A 27551-nucleotide genomic window follows, 5' to 3' on the forward strand; every position below is an offset into this window, starting at 1 on the left:
CAATAATAAAGCTGGGTAATCTTATAGCAAATGAACTCCTGGTTGTAAAATTAGTAATCTGCATTTAATAATACATATTTTATGCAGATAAATATTTTAGTTTAATTTCATGAATATATCTCTTAGGGTCTAGATGTGTGCACTAATTCATTTCTTAATCTCATAATAAATCTTTCACATCATGTACTCATAATATATGTATACAATGGGTATAGAAAAGAATCACCCCCTTTGAAATATTCCCATTTTTTTGCTTTACAGCCTTAAATGAAAACACACACACACAAAAAATTCTTCCCAGTTTTACTTGCTCAATGCAATCTATAACATCCAAGTGAAAAATATCACAGCTACAGTTCAGAAAAATTATAAAAAAAAATCAAAAACAAGACATACTGAGATTAATAAAGGATCACCCCCAATGTCAATATTTTGTTGAACCACCTTTTGCTTTAATGACAGCCTTGAGTCTGTTGGGATACTTCTCTGTCAGCTTTGCATATTTAGATTGAGTAATATTTGCCCACTCGTCTTTACAGAACTGTTCAAGTTCATTCATATTGGATGGTGAGTGTTGGTGGACTGCTATCTTCAAATCTTTCCACAGATTTTCAGTGGGATTTAGGTCTGGGCTCTGACTGGACCACATGACGACATTCAATTTTTTCTCCTTCAGCCACTGTGTGGTCAATTTTGCTGTGTGCTTCGGGTCGTTGTCATGTTGAAAGGTGAACATTCTGCCCATATTCAACTTTCTGGCAGAGGGTAGCAGGTTTTCCTCAAGAATTTCACAGTATTTTGCCCCATCTATTTTTCCTTCTACCCTAACGAGACCCCCAGGCCCTGGAGCAAAGAAACACCCCACAACAGGATGCTGCCACCTCCATGCTTTACTGTAGGTATGGTGTGTTGTGGATGGTGAGCTGCATTGGATTTCCGCCAGGTGTACAGTTTGGTATTGAGGCTAAATAGTTCGATTTTGGTCTTATCTAACCATAAGACCTTTTTCCACTTGGCTCCAGATTCTTCAAGGTGTATTCTGGCAAAGCTCAAACGAGCCTTAATATGGTCTTTCTTGACAAGTGGCTTTTTCCTTGCGACCCTCCTGAACAAGCCACAATTATGGAGCACTTGTGAAATTGTTGTCACATGCACAAAAATGACCATTCTTTGCCATAAAATCCTGTAACTCCTCCAAAGTGGTCATTGGTGTCTTGGTAACCTCTCAGACCAGTTTCCTCCTTGCTCTTCCATCCAGTTTGGAGGGACAGCCGGATCCAGGGATGGTCCTAGTAGTACCAAACACTTGCCACTTCTTTATTATGGACTTTACTGTGCTCCTTGAGATTTTTTTGTATCCATTTCCTGCCTTATACAGTATCTGTCCACAACTCTATCCCTGAGATCTTTTGAAAGTGTCTAGCCACCCATAGTCAGTTGTTTGCTGTCAATTACACTACCAAGCAAAGGAATGCTCCAGGAATAGCTGTTTTTACACTTCACTAATCACACTGATTACAATTAAGCCAGTAGATAGATACTTTATTAATTCCAAGGGGAAATTCATATAATCCAGCAGCAGCATACTGATACAAAAAACAATAAAAAAACAATATTAAAGAGTAATAAAAATGCAGGTAAAAACAGACATTAACTTTGAATAATGTTAGTGTTTAACCCCATAGGGGTGGAATTGAAGAGTTGCATAGTGTGGGGGAGGAACAATCTCCTCAGTCTGTCAGTGGAGCAGGACAGTGACAGCAGTCTGTCACTGAAGCTGCTCCTCTGCCTGGAGATGACACTGTTCAGTAGATGCAGTGGATTCTCCATGATTGACAGGAGCTTGCTCAGTAACCGTCGTATGTATATGTGTATATCTATACTAATAAAAGGCAAAGCCCTCACTCACTCACTCACTGACTCATCACTAATTCTCCAACTTCCCGTGTGGGTGGAAGGCTGAAATTTGGCAGGTTCATTCCTTACAGCTTCCTTACAAAAGTTGGGCAGGTTTTATATCGAAATTCTACGCGTAATGGTCATAACTGGAAGCTGTTTTTCTCCATTTACTGTAATGGAGATGAGCTTCAACGCCGTGGCGGAGTTTCGTGTGACATCATCACGCCTCCCACGTAATCACGCAGTACATAGAAAACCAGGAAGACCTCAAAAAAGCGCTGAAGAAAACATGCATTATATAATTGAGAAGGCAGCGAAACAATAAGAAGCGAGCGAGTGACATATACAACCATATTCATGAGTTCTGCTACTTCGGAAACGAAGCACGATGTAAACCTACACTTTAAATTAAGTTCATAGACAGGCTGCCGCTGGCGTTTGTAATTTAGTGCCTGCCCATATAAGGCCGTCCGTCAGCGGCAATCCAATAGCAAACTCCACTAAATATTCACGGGTGAAGGACTGTGTTTATGGAGAGGAAGATGAGATGGTCAGGGTGGTGTTTGACACAAACTCAGCGAAACTGCGAGAGAAAGTTTTAAGTGCCAGGACTAAGGTAACATTAAATACAGCCATGGACATAGCACGAGATGGCACCAGCACAGCTGGGAACCTTCGATGCATGTACACCGAGCGCTCACGGAACTGACGCAGTGCACAGATAAAAGCAACAGTTCCAAAGAGCTGAACAAAACCGAATTACACAATTGAAAAGGCAGCAAAAATATGAAGCGCCTGATAAGCATATTCATAAATCCAGCTACTGCGGAAACAAAGCACACGGTGGAAAAAGTCAATGTCCCGCTAAAGGAAGACAGTGTAAAAAACCTGTGCATGCAGTGTGTCAGGTCTCAGATAAAGAAGAAGACGAGCTGTTTATTGATGCAGTAAGAAACGAATCGATGAATGAAACCTGTCATCTTTACAACGATTGACAAACACGGAATGTAACTTGAACACAACACATCCTACAAATACGAACCTGATTGAAAGAAATAATGATAATCAAATCCTTGATGACAGCAACACTCAGTAACACTCACAAAACAAATACTGTATATTGACAGTCATGTTACGTTATTTTTAAAATGTTCCCTTTTCTTTTTCTAGCTTTTTTAACACACTACTTCTCCGCTGCGATACGCGGGTATATATATATATATATATATATATATATATCCCGATCTACATACTCGAATAATGGATACTTTATTCACCATCAATGATTGTTTTGGTAAAGCCATACTCAGTGTATTCATTAGATGAACGGTAAAAAGTAACAGCGAGGGGAGGATGCAGGCTGTAGTGGCGTCAACTCTATCTGAATTGCGCGATCACATTTGAAAAAATATATCTTTTCAAGTTCTATTTAGTCCATATGTGTCAAACTCAAGGGCGGGCCACATCCGCCCGGTGTAATTATATCCGCCCCGAGATCATTTTATATACTGTATTATTGTTATTAAAGCCCGGGTATATGAAGCGCTGGTAACACAATAAACTACAGATCCCATAATGCAGCGCTTCAGCTGCCTTGCCGAACAAGTTATTGCGAAGCTAGCTCACACGATGCTGAAGAGAAAAGTTGATTCTGAAAATAGAGCCTTTAAAACCGATGGGAGGCTGAGTATATGTTTACTGAACCCGTGTGTCTCATTTGTGGAGCTAATGTGGCTGTAATTACAGAATTTAATCTAAGACGGCACTATGAGATAAAACATCAGGGTAACCTGAATGCAATGCAGAAGATACAGAAAGCAGCATAATTAAATAAGAATCTGACACTTCAGCGGACGTTTTAACCCGTGCACAATCACAAAGTGATTTCAAGTGAAGCTGCTTTTATGGGAGACACAAATGCACCAGTGCACCTTGCCCCACTTTCCCTGTTGCCAAGTAATGTTAAACCAAGTCGTCACTACGGTGTTCCCAAATCGCACTTTGCTGATAAACTGAGCGCACTGAGTTTGCACGGCGCTTTGGTGACTTTGAAGAACAAAAAGTCCGTCTACATGCGGCTCGAACCTTGTGCATGTTTGGTAGCACATATCTGTGTGAGAAGCTCTTCTCAGTGATAAAGACTAACAAAACAGCACACAGGAGTCGCCTCACTGATGAGCACCTGCAATCCATCCTGAGAATCTCCACAACACAGAACCTCACACCAAACAGAAACGAACTTGTGGCCAAAAAAAGATGCCAGGCGTCCAGCTCTAAAATGACATATGAGCAAAGACAACTGAATGATTTGATTTGTTATTGCTGAAAGGAACACATTTTATTTATATTTCCAGGTTTTGTTATGCAGCATGTTCATATTTGAATTTGTATAATTTTGACAGGATATATTTTTATGGAGAGCAAAATCTTTTGGGATATTTAAAATCTAAGTTTATTTTTATATAAAATTACATAAGAGTAAAGAAATTTGAATGTTTGTTCTTTTAACGTTTACTTTATTTCTAACTTGTATAATTTAGACAGGATATATTTTTATGGAGAGCAAAATATTATAAGTTGTTTAAGGTTTGAGTTGATTTATTCACGAATAATATTCCTGTCTGTTTTTACCATTCCTACCAAAGATATTTCTGTCGACTAAATAAAAATTCCTTCTATTTAAAATTTAAATAGAACTTGAACAAATACGATAGTTCATAATATCCACGCAGACTTGCACGTAAGAGCGGGAGTCATCCGTTTTAACAAATGCAGCGTATTGCACTGATACGAAATAGCTGTGTGTGTATATATGTAGATATGTATGTATATGTATATATGTTTATATATGTGTGTGTGTATGTATGTGTATATATATGTATTTGTGTGTATGTATGGATTTATGTGTGTGTATATGTATGTGTATACAGTATATGTAGATATGTATGTATGTATATATGTATAGATATGTATATATATATATGTTTATGTGTGTGTGTAAATATATATATATGAAAACAACACTCATCACTCACAACAGTGACAAAACAATTACATTGACAATCATGTTACGTTATTTTCAAAATGTTTCCTTTTCTTTTTCATTGCTTCTTTAACACACTACTTCTCCGCTCTGGCTGGATATTTTGCTATATATATATATATATATATATGTGTGTGTGTGTGTGTGTGTGTGTAAATATATTTCCCTAATACAATTCTGTAGGGCTATACCACAAATAGCATTATAAATGCAAGTTGCAGTTTAATTATGTATATTTAGCTTAGCTTGAAGCAAGGTCCATATTAATGCAATTTGCCTAAATGATGGTTCAGTTGGTAAAGATGTCATCACCAAGTTGCACTAGTTTTATTTTATTTTTATTTGGTGAATACTGTGTAATGCAACTAGGCTTGCAGTGATAGGATTATTACAGGAAGTTGCATTATTTATTTTATTGTTATTATTTATTAGTTTAAATATTATGTAGTTTAATGATGGTAAAGTTGTTTAAAAAGCCACTAACGTGTCAGTGGGCAGAGATTAACATTAATAAAGTGTAGTTGGTTTACAAAAAATATTTACTATTTATTACTTTTCTAAGACATGTTCAATGCAATACAACTTTTGACAAGCACCTCTGGATATTTGACTAAGTCTAAATGCCTCTTTGGATGGTTGAAAATATGTTGTCAAAATTAGTTTGTTATTTACAAAATATGTTCAATAAAAAGGTTCTATATTTTGACTGCATCTGTCATGCAATGTGATTCCATCTCTTTATTAGTGCCACCCCCTTGAAAACTTATCACTTTATGGGGCCATGCAAATCTGTATTAATACTTGTGTGCACATTAAAAAAAAATTTGTACAATGCTCATGACAGTGGAATAGGTTAATTTCCCCTTGGGATTAATAAAGTAATGTATCTATCTATCTATCCTTAGCCAGTCTACTGCAGTAATTGCAGTGGAAACTGTGGTTAAAATACCGTCTGATACCGGGATCATTAAGAAAAATACAGTAAGATTGAATTTTGGTCATACCGCCCAGCTGTTATATATATATATATATATATATATATATATATATATATATATATATATATATATATATATATATATATATATATATATATATATAGCACAGATGAAAGAGAGCATATTAATACCTGTGATGTTCGAGAAGTTTATTCTTTGTATTTTAGTCAAAGGCAGATGGTATATGCAATGTACACTTTAGAGAGAGACAAAAGTCAGGTGTCTGTGCTTTGTGTTCAGTTAAAAAAAAAAAAAATCAAATGTTAAAATAAAACATGTCAATGTGAAAAATGGTAAATGTAATTTTTTTTTTGTTCAGATTTTATCTAGGAAATCCTAATACTTAACACACCAATAATATCAGTACAGTATGTATCATTAAGTGGTCATCATTACTGCCCACTTTGGGTCCCACTGCTTACTTTTCTGATATGAATGTTGCTCACTCCCACTGCTACACATTGTTTTTCTGACAGTCTCATGCTCTTGATTTGTACCATCCATTAACAAACCTGCTTATCCAATAGGACAATATTTGATAAATTGTTGGATCATGGACATGTTTGTGACGGGTCACAACAAGGCTGTTCAGTAAAATTAACCAAGGCCGTGGGGTGTTATCTGTCCACTGTTTTGTTTACTACAACAATATGTGACATAGCTCATAAACTGTGAAGTAGGAGTTGGAAGCAATTATTGGGTCACTGGAGTCTGAGTCACTAAAAATGTACCCATGCCAACTCTTGACTAAATTTAAATAATATAAATGTGTTAAAATCTCCAGTTTAACATATACTGATTTGATTGAACTATTTTACTCAAGACATTTGGGGCAAAAAAAAGTATAGCTTCTTTTTTAATTTTTGTAAGTGTAGTCTTGTGTTTAGTGTTTGTGCAGTGTTTGAAAGTCAAAACAACATTGCTGCAGCCCTTAAACCTAAACTTTAACAGGTTGGAGTGGTAAGAAGTAGCCTGATGATTCATGCAGAACAGTGATGGAGTGCTTTGTATCGTGCTTGCTGTGTGCTTTCAATCAACGTAGTAAATCGTTAGTATAATTACAAATAGAGGAGTCAGTCTAAGGTTGTGTGTACTGACTTCACAGCCGAATGATATATCACAGAGCACATTTGTTTCTATTGTACCCAATCACAATATTTACCACCACTACAACCTGAGATGGTTGACAAGCAAAGACGCAGATAAGGAAAGAGGCAAGATGAGGAAATAAGACCAGCACTTGTGAGGAAAGGAAAATAACAGATGAGGCACACAATTTTGATGACCTTCAGGGTCTTGTGAGAGATGAGGTAATATGGTTCAGGTATTTAGTGTTGTGGCAGTGCTGTACAGTAATCCCTCCTCGATCACAGGGGTTGCGTTCCAGAACCCCAAGCAAAAAGTGAAAATCCGCGAAGTAGAAACCATATGTTTGTATGGTTATTTTTATATATTTTAAGTCCTTAGAAACTCTCCCGCACTGTTTATAAATATTCTCCGCACAGTTATAAACTAAACCCTCGTTTATCGCGGTTAATCTGCTCCAGACAGATAAATGAATTTCCACAAAGTACGATTATTTATAAATCTAATATTTTCACAGTTAGAGCATTGAAAACCTGTTTAAGACCTTCTAAATACATTTTTTAACATTATTAGAGCCCTCTACACATGAAAAAACACCCTTTAGTCAAAAGTTTAAAATGTGCTCCATGACAAGACAGAGATGACCGTTTTTTTTTTGTTTTTTTTTCTCACAATTAAAAGAATGCAAACATATCCTCCTCTTCAAGGTGCCCGTCAGGAACGGAGAATGTCAGAGAGAGAAAGTAAAATAAACAATCAAAAATCAATAGGGCTGTTGCGCTTTTAAGTATGCAAGCACCTCGATAAAGCAGCGCAATGAAGGGATCAATGTGAAGATAGCCTTTCAGCATTTTTTAGAGGAGCGTCCGTATCTTCTAAGCAAAGAGCCCCTCTGCTCACACCCCCTCCGTCAGGAGCAGAGAATGTCAGAGAGAGACAGAGAAAAGCAAACAATGAAAAATCAATATGGGCTGTTAGAGCTTTTAAGTGTGCGAAGCAGCGGGCGGGAAGCACATCGTATATCATTGAGGAGTTTTATTTAATATGTAATACGTGCTTTGATTGGGTAGCTTCTCAGCCATCCGCCAATAGCGTCCCTTGTATGAAATCAACTGGGCAAACAAACTGAGGAAGCATGTACCATAAATTAAAAGACCCATTGTCCGCAGAAATCCGCGGACCAGCGAAAAATCCATGATATATATTTAGATATGCTTACATTTATAATCTGTGATGGAGCGAAGCCGCGAAAGTCGAAGCGCGATATAGCGAGGGATCACTGTATAGTAAATGCAGTTTCAGTGGCCATGGACAGCTGGCCATGGTCTCATTGTGTGTTCGATATTATCTACATACTGTATATAATTCACTAAGGGCACGCAAGACAGAGCCCTGCCCGCCAACTCCAAGACCATGAGATACGCTCGACAGAGTCCCGTCCACCAACTCTAACCCTCCTACCGCATCATGGGATACGCACGACAGAGCCACGCATGCCAACTGTAACCATCCTCCCGAGTCCAGCGTCGTTCTTGAGGCACGCAACAACTCGCCAAACGCAGCTTTAGTCACTTTCATCTGTGCAAAAGTCTACATGTACCTCTGAGTCTTGTTGACCTTACACCTCATGCAAGACAGAGTGCCCCGCCCACCAACTCTTAAGACCATGGGATATGCACACATTTAGTATATAAATGGATATAAATAAATGCCTGTAAACGGTTCACCAAGATCTGTTGTATGTAAACGATACTGTTTACACATTATTTTTTTCATCAGAAAACCCGGTTTCCACGTCTACCTGTATAAGCTTAAATGGCAATTTTACCACTCACAATAGGGTGGACGCGCTGACTTATCGTGTCGACTGGGCAACACAGTGAATGCGGCGTCTATCTATATATGTCTGTTTTCCGTAGCCTGCTACAGGAAGGTACTCTTTCGACCATTGGCATTGGTTTCGCTCCTTGCTATTTTCGTTATACTGCGACGGTGGTTTCCTAAGCCTTTGTTATACTGAATTCCTTTCTCACCGTTTCCCGTTCCAATTCTTACACCGCTGTATGCTACGGCGGGCTTCGGCTTGTGTCATATATTTATTGTTAATCTTAACAAGCGTAACAAAGATTTTGTATTAAGTTAAAAATGCCTTGGTGAGAAACAGTTCCTTTTCATAATGCTATTTTACAGTGGATTTATAAATTTGTGTACTGCTGGTGTGAAGGTCATGTTTGTTGGCAATTGAGTACTGTAAAAACACCATAAAATACCAAAAGGACAAAACAGGCTGTAGAGTGGGGACCACTGGATTCAGCACATGGTTGAGGAGCAGCATTAAATGAGTGGACTGTTACATTATTCATCAGGAGACATCCTATCACATTTTTTGTTTTTTAGGAATAATGTAACAAGACACACTTTAGTACCCCTCTTGTTGAATTGTTAAATGATGTCCAGAACAATCTGCAAACTTGTTTAGAAGACTTTGCATTATGGTGGAGCTCATTTGAAAATATTAGAACAGGGTAAATAGACTGCATTGATTATTTTCTGACTACTATTCCCCATCTAGCACCATAATTTAGTTGACAAAGTTAAGCGACCATTTGTACGGTTCTTTTAAAATCATCACATCCTTACAATGCACCTGTTGTAAAGGATTTCTCTCTCAGCTTTAATATAGCTTACACTAAGTATTTACGTTGGAAGAAATATCACAGAAATTAAATCATTTTTGAATGATTACTGTGGACAAGCTCCCCAAATGGGCAAGATTATAATATGTGCTGCCAACTTAGAGCAGCAGCAGCAAAGAGAGGGAAAGGCACAAACTGCCCATGACACTGCACACACACACATAGCAAGTATTACAACTGTTCTATTAACAATGTTTGCTTTCTACTTTTATCTTTTAGTAATATTCATATGAGGAATATGCTTGAACGTTTACTTTTATTATATGGCTGTTATTTGTCTATGCATGGCTCTGCTGCCAAAATAGAAATCATCTTCTTGGGTCTCAGTATGCTATTAAGTTTCAGGTTTAGGTCCTCGGAATAAAACCTTTTAAGAATCACCACAGTAGAGTGTAGCAGTGAACTAACTAAATGGTGTACCAGTCCATTGCAAGGGAATGTTTGCAAAGGCCCAATTTAGTGTCACCTGGCTAACCTTAAATTCCACACAAACATAAGGAGAACATAGGCGCCCCACATTACAGTATTTACCAGGATTCAAGCATGGGTTTATGTAGTTGTGAAATATTTAGTGTTAAGTATGTTTTCATGTTAACTCATCTGAGCTAATATTACATATTGTTCTTGTATACTTTATTTCTCATAGGTCTTATACTGTAACAGCTGCTTTAATGCAGAAATGCAAACTGCATATGGTTATAAACAATGTGAACTATTTAATGATGAATGGCGGGGGAAATCATTTTGTTGGAGATCCATTTTAAAATTAAAGAATAGAGCTGAACAAAAGGAAGCAATGAAATAAAAGAATATGTGATATTAAAATAACTAAAAACAACTTTGTTTAAATAATACCTGAAACATTCATTTCAGAGTAGCTTTATCCTGTTAGTATAGGCTCAGTTGGAGCCTGAATGTGACTTGGCACAAACATGTGCAGAGAATGACCTACATTTTTCTGATTTAAAACAAATGGAATGCTTAAAATGTATAACATGACAACCTAGTGGTTAGCATTGCTGCTTTAGCTCTAGGAAACTGAGGTAGTATCCAAGATTAAGTTTGGTTTAGAATTTAAATCTGGTTCACATCTGTGTAATAAAACCACAGTGCAGGATTCCACAGATTCATTTCTTTAAAACATGCAGTTAAATGCTTTTTGGACTTAAATGTCCATCCTGCAGTTTTGACTGTTGGATAGGACTGGTGAAAACTATATGTGCCTGAGGGTGGTTAGAACCTTATATGCAACACAGATTGTATCATACATCAGTGGGAAAACATGTAAAACTAATGCTTTGTCTCTTTCTACACTTTGTGAGCAAATCATTTAAAGTGAACTGAATTAGTTTTGTTATATGTGATTTTAGCTAGTGACTCCTTACACCCATCAATATATAGTACATTCTGGCAGAAAGGGGTTTTTATATTACATAACCCTGCAACTTAAGACAGAAAACCAGGACTAAAACAAAAAGCCATTCAAACAATAAAAATAAAGTAAATTTTAACGTCTTCCCTGCAGCTGCCTATTTGCTACAAACTAAATGTGTTAAAAATATTTATTTTGAAACAAAACAAATGAGTTAACCTTTAACTCTACTGATGTCAACCTGCCTTGAACTAAGCTAGTGAATGATGAGGCATCTTGTAGCGCTACCATTATTCTTCATAATGTTAATGTAAAAGTATTTGCAGTGAAAGGATTGATTTGATACAGTATAATTTAAGGACACTTCTGTTGAACATTTTTTGAACTTTATATAAACATGCACCGTAAACAGTACAGCAAATTGTTAAATGCCTAAGCATATTACATCTTTCTTCCCATTTGGCACTTTTCCACTGCATAGTACGGCACGACACGGTTCAGTTCAGCTCACTTTTGGGGGGTTTTCCACTGGGAACAGTACCTGGTACCTGGTCCTTTTTTTAGTACCACCTCAGCCGAGGTTCCAAGCGCGCCGAACCGTTACCAAAACGCGACGTGTAAACTGCTGGTCACTGATTGGCCGGAGAAAATCGTCATTACTGCGTCACTGGCTATTCTTTTCTTTATACACGCGGAAGTTTGTGTCCCGTCTCTCCATCGCTGGACGCAGTTTGTTGCATAAGTGGATGAATGTTTCTTCAGACATTCGAAAGTTCTCCAGCCACTGAGTGTTTGTAAAACCGGGAACAATCACATCCCACCACTCTGAGGCACGGTTAAATGTCCATACAGATGGTCTGTTGTGGCGACTTTTTTGCAAAATGTGGAAGATCTGTAATATACAGAATCAGCATTTTAATGTTACACTAGCAGTTAAGTTCATTTTATGCTTTGCAACAGTGATAAAAGTTAGCTAGTGATGTGCTTTTTTTAGATGCTTACCCTTGCGCGTCATCGAGCTAAAGTGTTGTCGTTGTCTGCGTGTTGTTGTAAAAGTTCCACGGTGTCACGGCAGTAGAGGCGGTGCAACTATAACGACACTTGAATAATCCCACCCACTCTAAAGCGGTACTAAAGTGCAGTCGAAATGCGAACTGAGCCGAACCAAGGTGAGCTGTACTGAACCGTGCTGTGCCGTACTATGCAGTGGAAAAGCGCCTATTGAGTGCTGTAGAAAGCCACAATGTGTGCTCGTGAGCCTGGTTATCTGTACATGAAGAAAAATATACTGGTATGCATCCCTTGCATACACTTCTTTCAAGATATGTCTTCATTCTGTTTTAGCTTATTTATAGTTGTGCATGTCCTTACCAGACAAGTAATAAAAATACAACGTCTCACTTATTGCTCACAAGCCCTTTTAAACTACAGTACTTTCAACTTGGAGTACTCGAGAGTAATTTGGTGTTTGTTAGGCTTTCTTTTGCTGCACTCTTCTCATGAAGATGTAAAAAAAAACTATAGTGGACCTATAAACTATCAGATCATTTGTGCTTTTGTCAGATGGATAGTTATCTAATCTTGGTGCTAAGTGTAGTAGTATTACTACAATGCTTGGAACATATTGCAAAATGTTCAAATGTATATTGATTGTCACTGAATGGTCTCCTGTTGTATGTGGGATGTGATGTAATTACAAGGACCCTGGTAAACAAAAATGACATTTTAAAAAGTTCTGCCATTCTTTAAGGCTTCCTACAACAAGGGAACTATATGTAAGCAACAACAATTCATCTGCTGGTCAAACCCAGTGCCATGGAAACCATTGCTGTTAATTACGAGAATATTTGGTAAAGCAGACAACTGCCTAATGGGAAATTATTTTTTTTTCTCCCCTGCTGTGCAGCCGCAGGTTTACGTACGATGACAGTGGTTATAACATGTCAGGCAGCAGCAGTACAATTGGCAAATGCCTTATAAACCGATCCTTGCTCTAATTGGCCACAGTACCTGCTTCTTTTACTCAGAAACTAATAGAAAATAAGTTTAGAATGTTTTATGTTTTTATAATCAAGTAGACAAACTGGATTTTATTGTTCTTAGAAATAACACTGTTCTAATCCAGACAAACAAGTTAATTTACTAAGCGTAACAAGATGTCAACTTTTATCAACTGTATCTTCACACTTTTATAGCAATTTCCCTTTCTAGTGTTACATAATCTTAGCAGCATGGACCTGTGATCTCTAGTCATGGGACATATCCAACAACTCACTCATAGTGCTGTACAAAATGCAATCAATTTAGTCATATCAAAAGTAGTAACATTGGTGTTTTGGACCACGCCAACAGAAGATAGGGTATCATAAAATGAAAGCATGTAGTACTAGGGTGTTCTACCATGTTAGCCATTATGATTGTAGCGAAAAGTCAAGCAATATGACACCTTTTATTGGCTAACTAAAAAGATTACAACATGCAAGCTTTCGAGGCAACTTGGGCACGATGTAATCTGATGAAAGAATGGAAAAAGATGGAGCAAGACTGGGGCTAAGCTTGACATACCTGCAAAATATTTATTTAGCCTTCTAACACATTAAATAGCTGTCAGAAATGAAGAAAGCTCACAATAATTTTGCACCACAGTAGGAAATTTGAAATTGTGCTGAAAAGTCATGAGGGAGTTATCCCCATCTAGTCTGTAATCTGATAACCTTGAGAATAATATCTAGCAAACTGGAAGCATCATGTTTGACGTACTCTCCAACTCAAAGTTGTGTAGTGGGACATTTGCTTTACAAATTACATCTGACCACAGATGATGATCTCTTTCCTTTCAAAGAAAAGCAGGTTTACCCTTATAGCGCATTTCTCACTATACATGAGAAGGTCAATTCAGCATCTTTCATATTTAGCAAAATGATGCCAACATTCTCTAACCACAATAACCCCCCACCCCCGTTAACCTTTGCCCCTTTTCATGATTAATTGTAGTTCTGTCTAATACATACAGAAGGCAATACAAGTAATGCCATTTTATGGTCACAACAATGATGCCTGGAATATAATTCACCCGTATTTAGAGAAATATGGAAACTAGAGAGAGCTTAAAACTACAGATATTTTTAATCCTACAAAAAGAAACCACAACAGTTCAACTGGTCAAACAATTCTTTACTTTTGCATCTTTCTCAAGTTGAACAAGAGTCCACTTCAAAAATAGTTTAACATGTTAAAGATCAGATCGCACTCCAAATCCAGGTCCGGTTGGTGGTTCTGTTAGAGAAGTCAGTCCACCAGCTGGTTCACAGGAGAAGCGCCCATTCCTGTGAAATTAAGAAAAGAGAGGAAAACTAGTAGAAGGCATTGAGGCTCATGAACATTTTTCAGTTGATTATACCCCATATAAGGAATGATAATGTAGACAAAGGTATACCAGATTTGATGACATATTGTGATAAGGCAGTCAAATTATAAACAAAAGCATAGTGGAAAAAATGTTACAAAACTTGCATGCCTTTTAGAGCATGCTGCAAAATGTATGCTAAGTTTGAAACGTTTTTGCCAATCGTTGGCACCATGCATTAAATATAGTTAAAAAAAAAAGCAATTAATATTTTCATGCAAACATTTTCTTTTAATAAACAAATATGAATCAGAAGTTGAACTATAGCAACAGGTTTAAATGGATACCTTCATCTGCATTTTATGTAATAAAGTCCAGGCTATACAGGATTCATCTTAAATTGTTTTCTTTAGCAGAAGTATTAATTACTTCGCTATAACATTCCCAAATGTTTTTCAACTGGCTCTTTCACGGACTCCCAATACTAACCCAACTTTGATCTTTTTTTAGAATATCAACAATCTTAGGTCTACTTAAATCAGTCCAGGGTCACAACTGAACATGATAATGTTAGTCCACATTAACAGGGCCCATTCATACTCATCCAAATTACATTCCCAATGGGTCCAAATGGCTTAGACATGGAAACTGATTGCCAACATATTAAAGACGTTTAAGCAGTTACACAATTACATGAAATTTCTATTGAAAATGAACATAAATGTTAATTATTGTGCAGTATACATGTTGCATAAAATTAAATGTTAATCGTTGGTAATTATATAAAAATGTTGTTTCTTAGTTAAAATGTACTTCATGTTTACAACCCTGAAATAAAGTACGCAGGTTTGAGAATGTTATTACATTTCACTTGCACGCATAAAGTTAAAGATGACATACCTCTTCATGATTTTATGCATGATTAGTGTATTGTTTTTGCTTTGTACAATTGTACAGTGAAAAAGGGAAAGAAGCACCACGAAAAAGTTTGTGCACCCCATAATAACTCAAGGTCTGAGACCTTGGTAGACGTCAACTCATTAAGACTATGGCTTGTCACAGTCATCGTTAGAAAAGTCCAGCTAATGCAAATTGCAAAACTGTGCAAATTCTGACTCCTCAAACCTTGTCCCAACCATGGGCTCCTCTAAGCAGCTGCCTAGCACTCTGAAAAATAAAATAATGGATGCTCACAAAGCGGGAGAAGGCTACAAGAAGATAGCAAAGCGTTTTCAGCTAGCAGTTTGTAATGTTGTCAAGAAGTGGCAGTTAACTGGAAAGGGGGAGGTCAAGATGCTGTCTGGAAGACCAAGAAAACTGCTTGTTGGATTGTTATAAAGGCAAATAAAAAAACCCCATTTGACTACAGAAGACCTTCAGGAAGATGAGGCAAACTCTGGAGTGATGGTGCACTGTTATACTGTGTAGTGACACATATGACCTTCATCGTAAAGTCAGCAGAAGACGACCTTTCCTGCATACGAACAAGCCTGATGAATGTTTTGGAAGTCAAAATATAACTTTTTGGCCACATTGTGCACAGTATGCATGCCGAATTCTAGAAAAAGAACACCTCCCCAACTATTATTAAGGGGGTTTGATAATGCTTTGGGCTTGTGTTGTAGCCAGTGGCACAGGGAATGTGTCATTCATTGGTAGAGGGAAGAATGGATTCAAATAAATAGCAAATAAAAATAGCAAATTGTGGAAGCAAATATCACAGTTGAAGTTAAAAATACAATGGGTCCTACAAGATAATCCACAACACACCTCAAAATCTACAATGGTATATACCTCAAGAGGCGCAAGCTGATGGTTTTGCTATGGTCCTCAAAGTCCCCCCTGACCTAAACATCATTGAAAATCTGTGGCAATCTGTGGATTTCAAAAGAGCATTGCATGCAAGACAGCCAAAGAATCTTGTAGAATTAGAAGCCTTTTGCAAGAACGAATGGGCGAAAATACCCCAAGTAAGAATTTAGAGACTCAACAAGTAAGTGTTTACAAGCTGTGATACTTGCCAAAGGGGGTGTTACCAAGTCACCTGTCCATTTGGATTTTGTCTGCCCATATTCAAGGCGGTTCTGCTAGTTCTTTCTGCAAATATACTACATATTCTACTTGTATCAGAATGTGCACACTAGTGACAAAGCCGTTCTTAAACTATGTAATATTTTTAATACCTATAGACTGCAAAATTATGTAATGTGTGCACCTAAAACAATATTACATCAGAAAAATTTTTATAATGCCGTGATAAAAAAATAAACTGCTTTTCGAAGCAATAGGTTAGCAACAAGAAAAATGTGTTGTTTGTTCATATTTCTTACCTTGGGCCAGGTGGGGGTACCTTGCCTGCTTTAAGCTCATCTATAATCTGTTCTATATCCTTTGGTTTAAGATCTTCCTGCAGCATTTGGTAAGAAAGAAAAAACGTTTATAGCATATACTTTCTTTTAAATCAAGAGTTGATTTTATTGTAACCTCTCAATGCAATTTGTATATAGAGTAAGCTATCTGTATATAATTTTATTTTCCAACAGATCTTCCAGGATTAATTACTGTACAAAGCAAGGTACCAAAAATAAAACAGAATAAACCGTCTGAAACAGTGCTTAGTCTTCCATGCATCCTTGCATGGGTCTGGTAGCAGAGTGTTGAGCAGATATGTCACCAACATGGACAGTTCAGTTGCATTTATTTATTTATTTTTTCCAGTTTATGTTAAACCTAGAGACAAGCCCTGTACCCACTGGGTTTAAAATGTAATTCAAGGCCAGAATGTGCAAAAAAAAAAAAAAAAAAAGGCAGAAAGAAATGCTTAAAAAAAGTAAATTAATGGTTCAGTCAAAGCTGAAAAAATTCATGATGAGATACAAAGATTAAAGTACCAAAGAAAACCTGTCAGAGCTGGGACAGAAATACCTCCCCCCCTTAATAAAGTTTGGAGAGGACAGTTCAAGAGGAGGATGACCTGCATGTAGCAAAAACAGAAAATTTAAATTGCACATACTTTGCTGGTTTTGACTGCAGTCTACAGCACTTTATGTACACATGTAATCATTAAATTAAAAAAAAGAGATTAAAATGCAATGTACTAACTAGTGCTAACAGAATAACCCTATATTTTCAGTCATATTCGAGAAATATCCTTCAATAGTAATTTTCCAGGACTGAATATTGTAGATTTAGTGCACACTTGGTTGTACAGTGTCATGCTGAATTGTTCCAATGGATTTCATAAAAAAAATACATGAAGGTAAAAAGGAATCATTGGTTGACAAGTATATTTAATATATAAAACATTTCTTTGTCTTTCAGTTTATACAAAATCCAAATTATATATTGTAAATGCATGGCCACAATCACCTTATCTGCAATTCTGAAATCTAAAAAGCTCTGAATCGTGGACCATCATACAAGATGCCAGGTGGTATGGGAACACACTCTGCAGCACCAGTGCTTCCCACAAATCATTATTGGGTGGGTCTGAGAGATTGGAAAGCAGTGCTGGGTGCCTATCTTGAAAGAGAGTTTTCAGTCTGATTAATATTGCAAAAAGTGTTATCACAATATATTGTCCATATCATTGAATATTCATACTTATTACAGTCAGTTCCTGATTCTCAATTTTATGTTTGAATATTATTTTGAACCCAGAAGAAACCAAAAGGCTGATATGCATCTGTATATCACAATTTAACTTATACACTTTAATTCTAGTAATATCAATAAAAATAAGTAAACAAATTTAGATTTTAAAGACTTTTGTTATAACCACCATAAGGCATTTATTAGACTTCAAGGCAACAAACTTGTTTATCTTCATCAACTAAATAAGGAATTAGTTATATGAGAGGAAACAATAAAAATAGAATGTTTGCATTTACAAGTTTTTGCATCAGTGTATCTGGGCAGACCATCCCAGAGACAGAGTGGCCACTGGTACAGAAAACATCATATATTAAGAGTGGAGTGATGGTAAATTGAAACAAAGTTGAAATAGGGTCTAAAAACCAAATTACTATTCATTTAATTTAAAAAAATTACAGACACTAATGTTGAAATAAAGAAACCATTGTTTTTGAATGTGTGTGCAGCAGTGTGTAATGTCTAAGTGAAAAGTCATTGCAAACAAAAAAGGAAGCTACACCTATGCTTCATTTGTGCAGTCATTTTATATTATGGGAAAACTGAAAATAAATTATGTACTCATTATATCTGTCTTTGTAAACACTGTTAATGTAACAATTAATAAAATGTACTCTACTATTTGGTAATTTTGTCTTGATCATTCCACCATCTAAGTTTCTTTTTAGATGTGGTCAAAGGTGTAACGTTTATAAGTTAACATGGCTGTATTGTGATTGGAGCACTAAAGATATGAAATCACTTTTTACTCGTACTACTTTGTGTGTGTGTGTTCCATTCTTCACTTGCCACCACATAGTCTTTGCTGTTGAACTATTTCTGCAACTTTTATTAAAAGAGTGAGATAATTAGTAGTAGTATGTATTTGTAAGTGTCACTGTAAAGATTAACATTTAGAGAAGTTAAACATTGTTGACCTTTTCTGTACACATTGCATGTAATATAAAAGTAAAAAGTATTGTGAGGAAGTCAAAAATTCAACTTTAAATTTGGAGAATTTCCAAGTTTTAGGCATCTCTAAGCAAGATTTGACCACTTTTGAATTGATGCCCATCTGCGTATGTTAAGAATACTTCAAAAATGAATCACTCGACAATGAAACATGCAGAGTTACTAGTTTCATAAAAGGCTACAAGCCTATTTCTTAATTGTGAGAAAAATGACAAGAAAAATAACAACATGCCTTTTTTTCTCCAACAAGATGCGATTCTTATATTTTATGCCACAAAAAATACTGCATACTTTGTGACAGGAAAGTCATGTGCAGGGCAAAAAAAATGCTTTTGTTTTGCCATAATCTCGATCTTGAATCTGTAACAACCTTACACTAAAACAGTCATCCATATACAAAACATATTAAAATCAACCCAAATTTACAAAACTGTGGTCACTTCAATATTCATGACAATCCTAACCTAAAATATGTTTCAGTTTTCGTATTCAGTGAATTTAACATTTTAAAAGCAGAATAAAAAATATACTCACGTAATAATTATCATTAATTTGGACCATAGGTGCATTTACACATGCTCCTAAACATTCAACCTCTGTCAGGGTGAACAATTTATCAGGTGTTGTTTCACCAACTTTGATACCTAATGAGAAGAAAAGAAAGCGAAAGAGTGAGAATGTGTCAGACATTTAGCCTGCACTATACTACGAAAAAAGCATACTAATAAAAAGCTAAGGTTGTCAGTACTTAAAAAGAGAAGTTATTTTAACCAGTTACAACAGTTATATTACTAACTATTAAAGGAAGTACTTCAGTTGATTACCCAGCTTGTTTTGGATGGCCTCCAGAATGCTGTCAGAGTTACAGAGCATACATGGGGTGGTGGTGCAAACCTGAACATGGTGTTTGCCCACTGGTTTACGATTGAACATTGTATAAAAAGTTGCTACTTCATACACTCTCATCGCTGGCACTCCTAGAACTTCAGCTACCTAAAGAAACAAAAGATATCAAAATGTTATTTTCTTCATAGTGTTGTACAGATATTGTTGTTGCTGTTCAACTATAATGAATTGTACCAGCTTGACAATGATTTAAAAAAAGTTACCTGGATGAGATATTGGCACATCTTGGCTATTAACTAGTCAGATGAGCTTGGACTGAATGATCTCTTATATTTGTATGTGGTGGTGGTATTATTTTCCCAGAAGTCAGAAAAGAACACACTTCTGAAAATGACTTAGAAAAATTAGGTTCTTAATAAGTGGTTCTAAAAATGTATGTAGAGCCCCTGGTTACTGCTTAAGCCTTAGCAGAAGATCTTCAAGGCTGTTACAGTGACAATATGTACTTTTTATATATGCAAAACACTTCTTTTAAAAACATTGTGCTTATACTGTATGCATTAAATGTGTTACTTTGGATAAACTGCTTTTGATTGGCAAATTGTATTCTCATTGTAAAGCTTAATGGTTGGCAATGCCCGCACCTTCCATTTACCAATGTTAGACGAGTTCTTAACATTATACCAAGCTTCTCAGTACTTAATTAGGAAATTGAAGTGAACGTTAAACAATTCATCTGGCACCAAAATAACACTTTTTAGAAAAATGGATTTTCAGTTTCATCCATAAAATTTTAGTATGCATTATCCTAAAAAGAACAGAAGTGCCAACAAATTTAGCACTAGGGCTTAAGTACTTCTGTTAAGCACAATCATCTTTTGATGAAAAGTCATAGTGCACAGTCACACATGGAAATCAAGAGATAGTGTGGCACATGACAAGCTTCTTTAAAAATAAAAAACTCACCAACCCAGTATGGCTTCTGTTTCATTTATCTGCTATTACTGTCCCCACTACCTTCACTTGGGAGCAAACAGCCCCACAGTAGTTAGATTTCCATATTCATAAACAAGTGACATGTCTTTTTCCAGGAAAATGTCAGGAGCTTAGGTTCAATTTATGACAATGCAGTGATATCTTCAACAGCCTTTTCAAGTATTTTGCCAGTATTTAGTCTGACTTTTTAGTAAAATGCTTTTTTGTAGGGAAGGCAGGCTGTTTGTTGCGTTGTTCTTTATCTGCCAAAGAGCTGTTCTAAACTAATTATTTTGGTTTTTAATAATTTAAAATCAACTGTGCTTGATACTTCTGTATGATTTTTGACAGATGAAAATATATTTATTAACAAATGTTAGCATTCCGTTTGTACCAAAACAATATTCAAAAGCCATTACATTCTTATCTTAATTAAACCCACTTTATCTGCTACAGGGTCGCAGAAACAGAAATATATTCCAGAAGTAATGGGTTAAGTCAGGGACCATCACTAAATGGTATGCTGCTCCTCTAACACACACACATACAACACTTCCAACCTTAAGGCAAGATACGCAGTTTTTAATTATTAAAGTGGTTAATTGGCAGGCTACCCACAACACAAGAGTTTTTCCATATGCTTGGAACCAACATTACTGACCTTTATCCCTTTTTAAGGTCTGCGCAATTAAGAATACCAAAATGACTAGGCTCGCTCCACAAGGCTTCCCATGTACTCAGATTTAATAATTTTCATAATCATGTTGTGTAAATAAAACAAAAAAATAAATAAACTCCTTATAAAATCTACTAGAATTTTCATTATATAAGCACAGCTGTCCATTTAGATTACTTTGGATTGCCATAGACAAAGTGTAATGAAGGAATGTGGGTGTTAAAAAACACACTTCACTGTAGATAAGACCAAAAGCATGGCTTGTTTTTTAAATGGAGGAGGAGAAAATTAAACTGCTTTATATACTTGGCAAAGTGTATTAGCTTTAGAAACTAAGCTGTCACTTCGTACCTTGTGATGGTTAAAATATATATAGTTAGCCTGTGCTTTGATACCTTATTCATTACAGAGATTGGTAGCCACCCATGTTGTCTCTGGGCAAGATCTAACACAGGAATTGTAGCTGCTGCTTTGTGTCCTTCTGGGTAGTTTTTAAGGATAACCTCAATTCTCTGTAAGTAAACAAAGAGAAAAAATACATTAAAATTCTGTTAAAAATGACTAATTACAAATGCACATTTTACAAGTGTAGATTTACACTAAAGCAGTTTTTCTTTTTTTTGTTCCCCTTCTTCGATCAGTAACCCCCGGGGAGCGTGTGCCTATCTCACAGCAGAGCTGCGTGAAGGGCAGTGGGGCACCCCTCCATTTGAGAAAATGCTTGTATTTTAAAGAGTTGATATATAGAAGAGTATGCAGGAGAAAGACAGTTTGGTCCTTAGTTATTATAGATAGGAAATCAGTTGAGTATTTCATTACAGCTGTCTATTTTAAATACCAATGGATAATAAAATGTAGCAAAATGTAATAAAAAAGTAAATAAAAATTTAAATTACATTAAATCCTCGACAAAAATAACATTATGAATTTATCTTCTAACTTACATTCTATAAATGTTGCTTTTTTGCATTTCTGTTTGCATATCAGTTCAGGATGTTTATTGGATGATTCTCTTTGTTCTTGATTTTTAATTATATGCAGCTCTTTTTTGTTCATTATCTTTTTTTTCCAACATTATCAGCTCTTGCCACTGTTTTTTTATTGCAATCTAAAATGTAAAATTCTTAAATAGATAATTTGCTCTTCTGCCATATTACCCAACAGAATTGAAGGATGAGTTGGCAGCACTGAGAGTGTCACTGGGTGGTATGGAGAGGGGATGTGCGCAGTAGGAGTAATGATTGGGCAATTGGTGTGGCGGGCAGTGGTCAAGGCTGAAGAACATGGACATGACAGAAAACCTTTTTAATATAATGGAGAGACTACAGTAAAGAGCTTCATTAAAAGAACATTTTGACTGTGGATAATTTAACTGTTTTCATCTTAAATGTATGTTCTGTGAATCACACACACTTGACACTTTTATTAGGCTTTATTAATATTGCGAAATAGATGTTTGAGCCAAGCAGTATCATACCCATCAGTACAACCGCCACAAAGCCACGATGTAGTTTTCAAGTTTGACTAAATATATCCCTTACAGACATCAGAGGGCTCACAAAGAGAACTGTATGCCAGTATTTTAGCAATTAAGAACTTTCAACCTTTTGCTTTCAATTTTGACAGAAAACACCTCATTTGATTCTGTAGAGGAAAAATATAACCATTTACATACATTAATGAGCCACAACATTAAAGGCACCTGCCTACTATTGTGTAGGTCCCTGCATGTCACCAAAACAGCTGTGACCCATCGCGGAATGGACTCCACAAGACCTCTGAAGGTGTGTGCTGTGGACTCTGCCACCTTGACATTAGTAACAGATCCTTTACACCCTCTAAGTTGTAAGGTTTGCCTCCATGGTTTGGATTTGTTTTTCCAGTACAGATGTTCAACTGGATTGAGTTCAAGGGAATTTGGAAGTCATGTCAACACCTTGAAACTTTGATTTCCTCAAATCATTTCTGAACAATTTTTGCAGTGTGAAAGGACAAGTTGTCCTACTGAAAGAGGCCACTGCAACCAGGGAGAGTCAAAGTAACATTAACATGAATGTCAGGACCCACGTTTTCCCAGCAGAACATTGCCCAGAATATCACCTTGCTTTCTTCCCATAGTGCATCCTGGTAGCATCTCTTCCCCAGGTAAATGATGGACATGCACCCAGCTGTCTACATAATCTAAAAGACAACATGAATAATTGGACCAGACCACCTTTTGCCATTACTCCTCCCCTCACACATCAGTGAGCCTTGAACGCCCATGACCCTGTTACTGGTTCACTGTTTGTTCTTACTTATACCGCTTTTGTAGGAACTAACCACTGCATACTGGGTACCCCATAAGACCTGTCATTTTGGAGATGCTCTGACACAGCCATCACAATTTGGCACTTGTCAAAGTTACTCAGATCCTTATGCTTGACAATTCTTTTAACACACCACCTGAAATAACTGACTGTTCACTTGTGATCTGATATATCCCACCATTGTACAGGTGCCATTGTAACAAAATAAGGATTATTCAATGTTATTGACTGCACCTGTCGGTGCTTTTAATGTTGTCTGTGATAATCTATTGTTAATGCTCTATAAAACAAATATTTTAACTGTTATACAGTAGCATGCAAAAGTATTCAATCCCCTTGAAACTCGCCACAATAATCTGCATGACAAAAGATTTCTACGCATATTTATTTATCCATTCAGTATTTTTAATGTGAACTCTTATGCTGTAGTACTTGTGAGTTCTTTATATCTCTCTGGAAATAAAAGGCTCCCTTTGTATGGGCCAAAGTCTTTGTTAGACAATCACTGCAAAATGAAGAAAAGGAGCATTCTGCTGATGTGAGAAACAAAAGTCATTGAAATGCACAAAGCAGGAAATGGCTAAAAAAAAAAATACTGAATTTGAATGTCCCGTTAAGCACTGTTTGATCCATCATCAGTGAGAGGAAGGTTCATCACATCACAGCACCCAGACTCTTGCCTAGAACAGGCATCGCTCAAAACTAATCATGATGTCAACTGGTAAGAGAGGCTACTAAAAATCCAAACATCACTCTCAGAAGTCTGCAATGCCTTTTGGCTGAAACGGGAGTGAAGCTGCAGGGGTCCACAATTTCAAGAGCTCTCCACAAAACAGGCCTCTATGGGAGGGTAGCAAGCAAGAATGAAAGTCATTCCTTAAGAAGGTCCGAATAACAGCACATATGATACTTGCTACAAAGCATGAGAGACCAAGTTAAGATGTGGGAGAAAGTTTTATGGTCAGATGAGACCAAAATAGAACTTTTTGGTAAGACTTCAAAGAGGTATGTGAGGCGTAAAACAAACACTGCCCATGTCTCATGAAGCACCATACCTACATCATGCAATGGGGATGCTTTTCATGTGCTGGAACTGGAAATCTTATCAGAATTGAAGGGACAATAGATAGACACAAATACCACACAGTATTGTAGGAGAACTTGTTCCAGTCTGTCATGAACCTACGACTCGGGAGAAGATTCATCTTTTAACATGACAAAGATTCTAATCACAAGGCCAAAGCGACATTAGAATGGCTTAAAAAACAGAAAGACAAATGTTTTGGAATAGTTAAATCACAGCTATGATCTTCTTCAATTAAATATCTACTGAAATTGGTTTATTTTGACTTTGGAAATGTACTGTTACAGCATAAGAGTTTTTTGTCATGCAGAAAATGATGAAGACTTTAAAAGTGAATGTTTTTGCACATGACTGTATACTTTAATATTAACAATACTAAAACAAGAACGGTCTGAATAAAACGTAGAGCATCTGGAAAGCAATGGCGATAAAATGAGCAGATTTGCCTTTGGTGTCTACTGAGTTGGTTGCTGCTTTACTAATCGATGAGCACTGGCATTTCCCTATCAAGTGAAACGGTTATTGAGATTGCACACTTTCATTCTAGCTGACAGTTTAATGTATACAAGTCACATGGATGTCCATGTTATACAGTAATTGCAATATGACAGACATGCCTTACATTGTTAGAACGCTAAGAATCTGTACTATCACACAAAGTTGGAGTAAAAAAAAAAAAAAGAAAAAGACCTATAGTTTTAAGATATTTATATGTCGACCAGGTGGGATTGTCAGGTAATGCCACAATCAAACCCCGACTTATAAACAAAACCCAAGTGTGCCAAAAGACTGGCAAACAAGTTAAAGAAGAATGCAGCTTGATTCATTTGCCATTGTGCAGAAACCCAACAAAAATGTCTCGAGTGTAAGCCACATTTCAAAAAGATTTACATAACAACAGTTGGTAAATTTCCATGTTGCTATTTCAGTTTTTTCCAACACAACTAACCAAAAACAAAAAATTTAGTATATTTGCAGGTAAAATTTGCGTTTATCGTGTTTTATTTTATATATCACAATTCCTTTACCAAACATTACCTACTCAAATCTAGTATCTGGCACAAGGCCATTATAGCGCCTGTTTATCACACGAGTTTTCCATTGTTAAAGCATGAATACCGAATGAAACATATCAGGCATTCATTTTTTTATCCTGCTTATCCACTGCAGGCTTGCATGGAGCCAGTGGCAGTCCCAGAATCACTGGGCATAAGCCAAGGACCACTCCTGGACGCAGCCCCAGTCTATCCCTAGTTGTACTCACATATATACCCACACTCCCTGCCAACAGGCAGACTCAGAGTTCTCCATTCGAAGTGACCAAAAATGTACAGAGTGTGCAGATGACTGCAATAGCGCAACATCGTGTTTGCCAGATCTCACATGATTCGTCTGAGACACCAGATGAACTGGCTCTGCCTAAAGATGGGGTACTGAACACAAATAAAGCACATTTTTCTATCTCTCAGATTTATCAGTAAACTAGAAGTTTCAGAAATGCTTGTCCACCATGTCTACAGGTTTGCCTCCAGTCCTAGAAAAGCTGCTTTTAACCAACATAAAAACTTTAAGGTCTGGAATCACTTAATTCAAAACAAGTTCAAAAGTCTGACTGTAAATTCAAAGCAATAACTAATTCAAGGACTGAGCATGGATATTTCCAAACATTCTTTAACCAAGAGATTAGACCAGCATCATTCCAGTAGCTATTTACTGATGGTTTGCTGCTTTTTTGAATAGTAGCCACACAATAGAGGCAAGCTTGGAACCGTTTTCATTTTTAACTTTATATATTAAAAAAAAAATAAACTTCATGGAAGATTCTACGTATCAGAATGAGACGTGGCATGCTCTGGTAGGTGAGCTCAAGGATAGAAGCATTGTTTTCCATGATGTGTTCTTTGTCCAATGAAAAGCGCAATTGGGAAAGAAAAGTTTTTGTGAGGTGTGGGGAAAATCCACAAATAAACTGCATTAGCTTTAATTTCATCTCTGTGTCATTACTGCAGCTTACTTCTTTTAGTTTTTAAGACTAGATAGCAGTCTTGCTGGATCAGAGAACCACCTAGGCATTTATTTTTTTTTCTTGTCATATGAGCTGGTGTTGTTTTGCTTAGTTAGAAAATCATTGTTGAGCACTAAACAGAGAATTACTGTACTTGCAGAGGTTTGCCAGCTGGTGTTACTGGTTTATGCTACCCAGTCAAGTCAAAGGCTAAATCCAGAGAATGTACAGATCTTTGATTTGATTGAATACCAGCACTTTAGTCAGCCTTTTTAAAACTTCATGGTTGAAATGGAGGAAAAACTGAGGGGACTGATTACTCTAGAATACAACACCACCAGCCTGAAGTTCAAGAAAGCAGCTTGGAGAGCTAATTCAGCATACTGACTGTTAGGCGCTTTGCATTTGTTTTATCGTCAACATTGTGCTTTCTGCACTGTGAATGTTAAAAGAGTGTATTTCTATTAGATGAATCATTTAAAAAAGTTTTTATTTTGGCACTGCCCTACTCAGAGAGGTTTGAACCTTCTCCCACTTGTAGGCAATGTTTATTTTTTATAGAATATTTTATGGACTGCAAAACAAGGCATTTTCTTCTAATGTATATTTTTAAC

At 36.6% G+C, this 27551-nt stretch overlaps 1 protein-coding gene and 1 long non-coding RNA gene across 2 annotated transcripts in view; one reads left to right on the forward strand and one right to left on the reverse strand.

The window, feature by feature from the left end:
• Positions 1-27551, forward strand: part of LOC120530352 — a 50156-nt gene that overhangs the window by 21287 nt on the left and 1318 nt on the right. The gene's annotated exons all lie outside the window — the stretch shown is intronic.
• The window catches only part of ndufv2 (NADH:ubiquinone oxidoreductase core subunit V2), a 71527-nt gene continuing 58223 nt past the window's right edge, over positions 14248-27551 (reverse strand). The window contains exons 4-8 of the mRNA XM_039754779.1: positions 21935-22051; positions 19867-20035; positions 19577-19686; positions 16771-16847; positions 14248-14420 (exon numbers count right to left, since the gene is read on the reverse strand). Coding sequence (XP_039610713.1) covers positions 14327-14420; positions 16771-16847; positions 19577-19686; positions 19867-20035; positions 21935-22051 — 567 coding nt within the window. The 3' untranslated portion in view covers positions 14248-14326. The remainder of the gene's footprint in view (positions 14421-16770; positions 16848-19576; positions 19687-19866; positions 20036-21934; positions 22052-27551) is intronic.

This window comes from Polypterus senegalus, chromosome 5 (genome assembly GCF_016835505.1).
Source record: "Polypterus senegalus isolate Bchr_013 chromosome 5, ASM1683550v1, whole genome shotgun sequence".
NCBI lineage: Eukaryota > Metazoa > Chordata > Cladistia > Polypteriformes > Polypteridae > Polypterus > Polypterus senegalus.